Here is a 10,219-nt window from a genome sequence, read left to right as displayed (position 1 = left end):
CGTGGCAACCCGCCCGGCCCCGGGAGGAGGCGGCGGCCGCGGGGCCGGCGCTGCCATGGCCGGGACGCTGCTAGCCGTGCTGGCGCTGCTCGGCGGCTCCCAGGTGCGCGGCGGCCGCCCGGGGGTTCGTGCCAGGGCCTCCGGTTCGGGTGAACAGCGGAGGGGGGCGGCGGGGCGGGACCTGCTCGCTCTCGGTTCCGGGCGGGCACTGCGGCACCGGGCGGCTTCGCAGCCCCGCCGAGGCAGTGCCTGCGCGGGGCAGCCCCTTCCAGGGGTTCCAGGCGGCGTGCTGCGCCCCAGCGAGGAAAAGGGAGTTTAGGGGTGACTGACTTCCCGCTTGATACTGACAGGTGTTCTCCTTGCTTGATTGCGCGTGGTTTCCCTTCGGATGGCCCAGCCTGTCTGTCCGCACTGTTTCATCAGTGCGTCCCCCGGTCCAGGCAGGGCGAGGAACGGAAGTATCAGATGGCCCTGGGCCGCGTTACTGCGTAGCTCTGTGCTGAGTGCTCTGTTTCCATGCTTAGCTTCCCCTCTTCTGCTGGAAAAAATAGAACAAGAACGTGGAATATTTTTTTTTTCTGTTATCCTTTAAAATGTATACATTGACCCGAGTCTGACTGTTCCTGGCATTGTACACTTCTTCATTTCCAAGGTGGAGTTTTCACTCCTGACCTGTGTTTTTTTTTTTTCTTATTTTCACATCTTGAAGTGGCTACTGAATCTGGCCTATTTGGAACCTTCTGTATTATTTTCCTCATTCTGGACAGTGATTTACAGATATTAACAGCAGCTCTAGTGTAAGAAATTTCATGGTATGTGTTTTGCCTTCTAATTCCAGAGTTCCCAAATCCAAAGGACTTGATTAGCTTATTTTCAGATTGTTAAAGCTTTCCCACTTGCAGTCCAAACCCCTGGCTAAGCCTGCTTCTATTTATCTGTCTTAATTTAAATTGAATACATGAATTTATGATGCTTCAGCACACAGTTCAGCTGCTGTTTCATGGAATTTAACTACTATATATTTATTTTGTATTCTCAGGTTTTAAAAGCAGAGTGCTTCTCTCCTTGGAAGGGAGAGCAACAGATGTACAAGCTAGACATAGGCTGGCCTAAAACTCCAGAACACTTCACTGGCCAAACATTTTGTGTTGCTGTTGACTCTCTCCATGGTCTGGTCTATGTAGGACAAGTGAGTGGGAATATTGTTTTTATCTCTGTGTTGTTTTTGTGGGTTTTTTGCCTTTAAAGCATCTGCTTAAGATTAGGATATGTATGTGTATGCTTATTTACATATATTTACACATTTAGAATAATGATTGTATTGAAATGAGAGAAAATATAAACAGGGATGTCTCTACTTTATCTACTTTTGAAAGCAGTTCTGGCACAACATTTGTTTGTGGGTTTTTTTTAAAGCATTACATTTCTGTGATATGAATGCATGGTCCAACTTAACTGAGTTACAGCAGCTTGTTCCCTCAGCTGTAAGATAAAGTGTGATTCTGGGGAAACTGAATCTTCCATTCTTTGAGGCCTTGTTCCATGAAATCAAAACCACACAACTCTTTCAACCAGTTAGAGTAATTGAAGTTAAATTATTTCCTCTACTCAGGTCCATCTGTGATTTATCTCTAGGCCATGGATAAGACATTCTCTCCATGGGATGTGGTGGAAATTTCTTGTAAAGCACAGTATGAGTACATGGGTGCCATGCAGCTAATAAGCACTGTTGCAATTTCTCATGCCCATTACATTGGGCACACTTTTCAGCAGGAACACAAAATCACAATTCAAGCTGAAGACCAGGATAGCTGCAGGCACTTGGCTGCTCTGAAAGCTGAACTCTATGTGATGTAAGGTGAAAGTCTAGACTGACTGGAATTTTTTTCATACTAAATTCAGACCCATATCTCTTTTTCCTTTTCTAGCTGGAAAAAGAGTTTCAGCAGACAATCGTGTCAGGAGATTCTTTCAATTCATGAAACATTGCAAAAACTTCACAAAGGGGAATTTTAAACTATGAGATTACTTACTTAATAGGTTTTATTTTTTTACCTTTTTTAATTTTTTTACCTTTTTTACCTATTTTATTTTATTTTTACCTTTTCAGCGGGGAGACAATGTGCCAAAGGTACTTGTATTCTCAGAAGAAGGCTATTTTCTTCATTCCTGGAATGATACAGTTGAAATGCCTCATGGTATCTTTGTATGGAATACTGCAATAGGAAGTTCAGTATGGATCACAGATGTTGGAACAGGTATGCATCGTGATGATATAAGAAATATTCAGTGGGGAAGAAAATGTAATATTGCTTTAAACAACTCACTTATTTAAGTCTCTCAAGCAATTCTGAGATAGATTTGTGCTTTATGTGCTATGAACAAACTTCTCAGGTGCTGCACAAAATAGTGTGAAGTTTCATGAGTTGTGCCATGTATCTGCTTACAGCTGCTGAGCTTGGTCAGCACTCCTCCCTACCACCCCCAGAAGCATCAGGGAAAAAAGCCTGACACACATAAGTTTAGCCTTGCTAGACCCAGGTTTAGTGATCCTAATACAGGGCATGAATAGTGTTACAGCCTGTGGATTTACTAACCCACTGTCGTCATCTCATTATAGAATTTTAGTCTGTTAGATATATTAATATCACTTACTTTTGAGCATCAGATTTTCAATCTTTGCAGTCAGTTTTAATACTTACATTTTGTTGTGTTAAGATGTTGTTGCACTTTCTTTTTTCCTTGATTCAGGGAAATATGGACACACAGTGAAACAGTATAGCCCTCTGGGTAAACTTATGCAGGTCTTGGGCACACCTGGTAATGCTGGTTCAAGTTTGATTCCCCTGCAATTTGATCAACCAGCAGATATCTTTGTGGAGGAAACTGGAGAAATCTATGTTGTTGATGGAGACGGAGGAATGAACAACAGATTGCTCAAACTAACAAATGGTATGGAAGAAGGAACTCTTGCAGTAGTTGACCACTGAAAACTGGATTTTAAATAACATGGACTGGGAATACTTTTAAATGAGTACTAGGTAGAACTGTCATTTAACTTTAGTTGGAAGACCTTATTGAGTCAGAACCTGTTTTACTGCTCATTACTTCAGGAGAAATCTAGTAATTCATTAGAAGAGGCTGAGAGGGACTTTGTTCAATGTCCTGGCTACCCCAGGACATTCAGTCTCCAAGAAAGCTAGCTAAGAAGGATTCTTATTGCTGTCTTAAGCCAGTAAAAGAAGGCTATAGGGAAGACAGAGACACATATTTTTTTGAGATATCCAGTAAAGAATGAGGAACACAGAGCAAAAGATTCAAGAGGGGTGAATTTCAGTTTGATTTTTGTTAGAAAACATTCAGAGTAAAGGTGGTCAGACAATGAATGACAGGGTGGTCCAAAGATGGTTTTCACTCTCCATTCCTGTAAATGCTCAAAAGCTGATGAGTTATGGGCAACTTGATCTTATTTAAGAGTTGGACTTTTTATCAGGGCTATTCCTGCTTTGAGGAGCAGGTTGGACTAAGCAGTGTCTGGAGGACTTTTATGCTTAAATTGTTCTGTGATTCTAATTAGCTCACTCATAGTCCTCAGTTAGGGCAGTGACTAAAGAGTCTGCACATGTCCACAATTGGAATAAATGGAGGAGCTACTGTTTCTTCATTTTGCTGTCATAAAGCAGACACTTCCCTAATACCTAGTTTGCAAAATGGTAAATTGTTAAAAGTGAAAACTTCCAGATAACAAGTGTTAAAAGTGAATTTAGGAAATAAATTAATAGCATAATCAACCAACTTCTTTTTCTTTGTTTTTGTATTTTTTTAAATTCAGTGTTTAACAGTACCTCAGATTATGGCTCTTGTCTATTACTGGCTACATTTTTGTAATCATAATCATGAAACTGCTAGTAACAATCCAGTAGTCACTGTAGTAGTCTTGTTTTCTCTCAGATTTATGTATTGGGAGCACTGTTTTTAAACAGTTTAGAAATCTCACCTTTTACAAATTACCCAAAGTAACTTTACAAGAGATTGACTTAAAAGCTGGTTTGTTTGTTGTTTTCTCACTGTAATTTTTTTACTTTTATTTTTCATGGTGCTCACTGTTCAGACTACAAAGAGCTATGGCTGACTGGAACAAATGGGAGTGGCATTGGTCAGTTCAGGATTCCTCACAGTGTAACGCTGGATGCTTTTGGACGGGTAAAGAATTGAGGAATTTTTTTTTATTTCATCTTTCAACAGACTTGTTTCTACGTATTTGAACAAAACAAAATGTATTTCTTTTTTGTTTAAACTGTTGTGATCTGTGTCACGTTATGGGGTTACATTTTTTGGTGTGATAGTCCTGAACTGAAGTTTCACAGTGCAGGTTCTATGGAAGCAGCTGACTCCAAGGTTAACACCAGGATCCTGACCACTTACACTGTCAATGTCCATGCAACAGCAAGGTGCCATTGTGAAACTACAGGAGACGCATGTTCTATAATAAATAAAACCACTTCTGTTTCTTCATGTAGAAGCAGCGGCCTGCTTGGGCCATCCTGACCTTGATAACCGCTTTTCTCCCATGGGAAAGTGCATACCAATGGATCAAGTCCAGCCATAAATATCTGTGCTTTGATGTAAAACCCAGAAAACTGGGCTGTGAATGTGTGGGATGAATGATAAGAGCTGGAAACATCGTTTCTGCTCTTTTTGGGGTTTTTTTTTGGTTACTTTGTCTCTCTTGCTGGCTGGCTGTGTAGTTGATTCTAAAAGTTGTTCACAGAAGAACCATATAAATACTCAAGTGTGTTTATTAAAATTGATCCTGCTAGATGACAAAGTAGTGGTCCATTGCCCTCAGTCACTACACTTCAGGGGGGCTTTAATTTCATATTTGGAAATTGCAAATAAGCTTTAGATGATAGTGAGGCTCTAGCTAGGTTGTGGACATTACTCCCTCTTACATGCAGCTCAAGGCATTCCAAGAGTCTGCTTCTGCCAGGTGTTAATTGCCAGTCTGGCTTTTGGTCTTCTGGTCCTAGAGGGGAGTTATGCTGTTGCTTCTTAATCTGTTCCAGGGAAAATAAGATTGCTTCACTAAAACACCACTGTTTGAAGCTAATTCTGCTGATGGTGTCTGAATCAGAATAAGAAGCGTATATAAAAATCAATTCTCTGCCAAAACTGGCAGAGTGGGAGTAAAAACAGGTGGAACACGGTCACTTTATGCTTCAGGGTAACTGTGAGTTTATTAATTTTAAGACAGTGACTGGGATGAGCCATGATCTAACTACCAACATAGAGTTGATCATCAGTTTAGGTTGAGAATTAATTGTTAATTCAGAAGAAATTTAAGAGAATCCTGTAGTAGTGTTTCATTTAAAAACTGATGAAAGATCTAAGGTTATGTTTATTGCTCCCTTTTTGGTAATACCCCAGAAAAATCATGAAGTTTACCAGGCTGATGACTTGTCAACAGCTAAAACTTCAAAGATTATTCTACGAAAATGCCTTTACTGGAACTGTCTAGTGGTATTACTAGCTTGCAATGTTTGTGAACCCAGTTAACACAGGATGGGACAGAGACAAAGCTGGTTAGACAAAAACAGCTAAATATACTCTAAGTGTTTAAATGGCTAAATATTTGTAGTAGTATTAGGCATATCAGGAGCATGATCATGAAATGAGACTACCATTGGAAAAAAATGCAGGTGACAGAACTTTAGACAGATCTTCAGAATTTAATAGGTGGAAATATGTCCTCATTGTGGAGATAAAAATCCTACCAAATATATCATATAGCCACAAAAAAAGAAGAGAAGGCACTGATTTCTCTGTTAAAGTAGTATAAAATAATTTGTGTATGTTAACAGTAGGTCAGTTTTGGTTTATATCTGGCAGTCGTACCTATTGATTTAGTTTTGGATGGGAGGGTATACATTCTTCCAGGGTACATTCTTCCGTTTTTACTACACGGAACTTTGCTCTCATAAGAAACAAATGCATTTAATTTGTTCTATTTATTGACAGCCATGACTTTTCTTTTTAATAGGTATGGGTTGCAGATAGAGACAACAAGAGAATCCAAGTTTTTGATAAAGTCACGGGAGAGTGGCTTGGGTCTTGGAGCAGCTGTTTTTCAGAAGATGGACCTTATTCTGTCAGGTAATGTTGAACAGTTATAGCAGCACACAATTATGTAAATAAGGTGTACTCTTACTGGTGCATTAAAATGTTGATATTTAATGCCTGATGACAAGTAGTTAACCAGTGAAATAAGGTGCTAGGTGTCCTAACATTTGCAAATATCTACACAGTTGCATCTTGGCAGGAAAATCCTGGCTTTATAGCAAGCCCTGTGGATTTGAGTGCAGTATTGGGAGCTTCACTTTAAAGTCATTATGTTATTAACCTTACTGTTGCAGCTTTTACAAGAAGAAAGATTTTCTTGAATGAGTTTTCTGTAGCATAATATGTCTCAATGAGCAGCCATATGAAGAACAAGGCTTACAACTTAATTTCCAATGTTACATTGCATACTATTGGTCATAGCCTTCAAAACGGTGATTGTTAAGGACGTTTTGTTTGTGATAAATGAGATGCCATATGGAGTTCGTAGTTCAAAAATATGTTTTATCTTTCACAGGTTTACTGCTGATTACAAATACCTGATTGTAGCTCAGCTGAATATCAACCGGTTGGCAATCTTGGCAGCACCTCCAGTTGGCTCCATTGGGGACTGTGCCATAGTCCACAGTGTCCAGCTGGCTGATGAAACCAAACCACATCTTGTGGATGTAGACATGAGGAGTGGAGCAGTTTATGTTGCAGAGATTGGAGCCCAGCAAGTACAAAAATACGTACCCTTAAGCTGATGATTTCCCACAACTGCCATGGCACAAGCTGTGTGACATTTAAGACCTATGACCACATTTCCTTGAATTCTTTATAGCTTGTGTTTCCTTAGACAGAACTGCACAAGTGCTCCCAGAACTCTAGAGCTAAGACTCTGTCCTAGCTGTTCTGGAGTTCTGGAGAAATACTTGGTCTTGAACTCTTACTCCTTTAGGTAATGATATGATATTACTTTTGTTGCGATTGTAAAATGATAAGCATTTTAATTTTATTATATAAAAGTTTACAAACACAACTGTTCATCTTAAATGCATGGGGTCAATGGCTCTGCTTAGCCTGTGTGTTGCCAAATGGTCAGAAATGTCTGAAAGAAGTTTTATAAATTATTTCCTGGGAGAAGAGCACTTCATTTCAATGTTTTCTCACTTTGATTTCTGAATGGTCGTGCTGATACTGTCCAACAGAGAATATAAGGATGTGTCACAATGTTAAATTAGATGCTGCTGGATATTGGTGTCAGTACTGGCATCTGCCTTAGGTGTTTAATGACATAAGTATTGAAATCTGTTTTCAGCTCTAGCTAAAGCCAAAAAGTCTGTAATAAGCTTGAGCTAAATTGATATTAGACACTTTAAATTAAAAATATCTGCACAGCAGCCAATAACTGATTCTTAACTAAATTAGTTCTTAACCTTATTTGATTTATATCAGCATGAGTTTTCAGTTCCATAAGATTTCATAGTGGAACATATTGAGGTTCAAGTCATGTAAGTTCCTCAAGAAAAACAAATTGCAATTTGCTAGAAAAGTCTTAATCAGCAGTAGGGACTGGGAGACATATGATTTTCTTCTGAGTTAATTGAAGCCCTGTAATTTAACAGCAAAGCATCTGTTCTAATTTATTTCCAGAACTCAGATTTCATCAACTTCATTAATGTGTAGAGTTAAGTTTCTTACACTATATTATAGCAGATGTCTCTAAGCTTTGTCCTAAAAAATCCTGCCTCTCCATTCCCAGAATAAAGGGATTCTGCTTTCTTTACATGTTACTACAAGATTTTAAGTTCACTTTATAGTATAGAGGGAGCCAGGTATGGAAGAAATGGGATGGGGCAGATGACATGGCAGAAATAAGACCATGGATAACTGATTACCATGGTAAAACTGTGGGTCCACATTCTGTATTTTCTAGCTCTTGAAAACATATGAGAGGATTTTTGCTGTTTCCACACATTTATTTTACTGTGTAGATTATTTTAATGCTAATTACCAGCTAAGAGAGGTCATTTTTTTCCTACTTTCTTTGAAAGGGAATAGTGGAAACAGAATTGTACTGATGGGAAATTGTACCGAATGGGATTCACCTACTTTAGTGAATGTTGTCAAAAGCAAATGCTACTTAATTTGGTAGGTTTCAACTTATGATCACAAACTTGTGAGTATGCAGATGGAAAAGCTGTTCAGAAAAGTCAGATTCATACTTTCTCTGAAAAGTAACTCAGCTATGGAGCCTGACTGCCTGATTTCAGCACTATTTGTGATTAATGCACTAAATGTGAAAGCTTTTTTGTTGGCTACATCTACAACAATAAGACCAGATCCCACCTGGGGCTGCCCTCAGTCAAGCCTTAGAAGCAGAACTTCAAGGTTATACACTAGCTAATACAGTCCATCACTCATGTGGTCTTGAATGGGAGCTAGTAAACAATATTTATTTGCTGAAAAAGTAGCAGTACTTCCTCTAGACCTATGTGAATATGTCCACACAGTGTCTTGTGTGGCTTTTCTAACTATTTTTTGACTAGCTCAGGGATCTCTGCTCTGCATGCAATTTTGCTATTTCTTGTCTACTACACAAGTGTGTTTATTTTATGAAATTTTACTATAAAGTCATTATATTTGAGCATATCTTTGTGTGTAGCGGATCCAGGCATACCCATCTTTCTTCACTACATCCTCCCCTTATTTATTTTTCCTTTGTCACATCCATTTGAAAATAGAACTCCAAGCTCTCTGGGAACATGTTTTTGTGTTCAGTAAAGCAAGGTAATGCACTTTTGGATGTTGACAAATAACTTACTTGTACAAGTTTCTGTTTGCTGCATGGATCAGATCTTTCTCATGAACTTTTGGCTCCAAGAAATGGGGAGCACCCATCCAGTTTTGTGTGGCTTTACTGAAATAGGCCAAGGTGCCAAAATGTGCCTTACAACTAGGCATTTGGGTATCTGTGATAACAAGGGACAAGGGATGCTTATTATTAATAATTATGAGCTGCTTAGACTTTATCTGTGTCTATGACTAGACTGAGAAAATTATTTTGTGCACTAACTTGCTAATTCTCTGAATGTTTTCTTATGTGTTGCCTTGAAACCAATTTCTGAAGGAAATTTCAGCAGGAGAATTTGATAAAATAAATTGAGAATTTCGCATTATTAAACTCTTGGGTGCTTTATTTCTGTACTAATATAAATACATGGTAATGGATTATGCTTCTAAATACAGGGCCTTCATCACTTAAATAAGGTATTTAATAATTTCTGATACCAACATTTAAATGTAATCTATAATTCCATTTTATCTTTATATATCACTATTTCTATGGCCAATCTCTTTTGTATTCTAATTTATGTATCAACACAGAGACATAAAAATCCCTCATATGTTTCCCTCTGAGTAATTAGTAAAATGGAATGATGAGCTACATAAGTGTCAAGTTAAAAAAAAAAACCAAAAACATTTAAACTCTATACCCTTATGATGCTAATCAGGAAATTAAAAAGAAACTAACTAAACAAGTCTTATACCAAATCAGGTTTTATTTTCAGAGAAGATCTACTGAGCAGTCTGTCTAGTTTTTAGAAGGCCAAGAAGGACTCTCTATGGATTAGAAATACTTGCACAAGAAAAAAATGTAACATACTGCAGTGTTAACTAGATAAGAGAGAAACTGAAGGTAATTGCTAAAACTGTCCAGAAATCTAATTTAGGTAATCAACACCAGCTTTTAGGTGTGAACAGTAATCACTGGACTATTCAACATATGGAGATAAAAATACCATCTATTTTAATGTCTCCAATTTTGCAGGCCTTTTTTTTTTTTTTTTTGATCCTTTTCTTTGAGTAAGTACCCAGGTTGTTTAACTGGATGTGTTTCCAGGAGGTAAAGACCAGATCACATAGTGCTCTCTCTTCACAGAATCACAGAATGGTTTGGGCTGGAAAAGACCTTCAAGACCATCTGGTTCCAAGCCCTCTGCCATGGGCAGGGAACTTTGCACTAGATCAGGTTGCTCAGGTCATCCAACCGCACTTTGAGCACTTCCAGAGATGGGGCATCCGCAACCTGATTGGGGAGCCTGGGAGAGTGCCCCGT

General features: G+C 38.7%; 1 protein-coding gene across 3 annotated transcripts; it reads left to right on the top strand.

Moving 5' to 3' along the window:
- Positions 1–15: 15 nt before the first annotated feature.
- Positions 16–9,283, top strand: NHLRC3 (NHL repeat containing 3). 3 transcript variants are annotated; one of them, XM_021526619.3, is made up of 7 exons: positions 16–103; positions 1,040–1,189; positions 2,111–2,258; positions 2,752–2,952; positions 4,112–4,203; positions 6,041–6,153; positions 6,635–9,283. In XM_021526619.3, exons 1-7 carry the CDS (start codon positions 56–58, stop codon positions 6,861–6,863), a joined length of 981 nt encoding a protein of 326 aa, XP_021382294.3. In that variant the 5' UTR covers positions 16–55; the 3' UTR covers positions 6,864–9,283. The 3 variants fall into 3 exon arrangements, with proteins under 3 accessions (XP_021382294.3, XP_085434751.1, XP_085434761.1); XM_085578625.1 differs by having other exon boundaries at positions 16–124; XM_085578635.1 differs by having other exon boundaries at positions 35–812.
- The last annotated feature ends 936 nt before the right edge of the window (positions 9,284–10,219 follow it).

This window comes from Lonchura striata, chromosome 1 (assembly GCF_050655825.1).
Source record: "Lonchura striata isolate lonStrDom1 chromosome 1, ASM5065582v1, whole genome shotgun sequence".
Taxonomy (NCBI): domain Eukaryota; kingdom Metazoa; phylum Chordata; class Aves; order Passeriformes; family Estrildidae; genus Lonchura; species Lonchura striata.
This window is presented reverse-complemented; position numbering and strand designations above follow the sequence as displayed.

Excerpts from the sequence above, each read along its gene's own strand:
- NHLRC3 (XM_085578625.1), top strand. The coding sequence starts at position 56 with ATGGCCGGGACGCTGCTAGCCGTGCTGGCGCTGCTCGGCGGCTCCCAG. Across the intron at positions 4,204-6,040 it reads CGCTGGATGCTTTTGGACGG|GTATGGGTTGCAGATAGAGA; the intron begins GTAAAGAATTGA and ends TCTTTTTAATAG. Across the intron at positions 6,154-6,634 it reads GATGGACCTTATTCTGTCAG|GTTTACTGCTGATTACAAAT; the intron begins GTAATGTTGAAC and ends TATCTTTCACAG.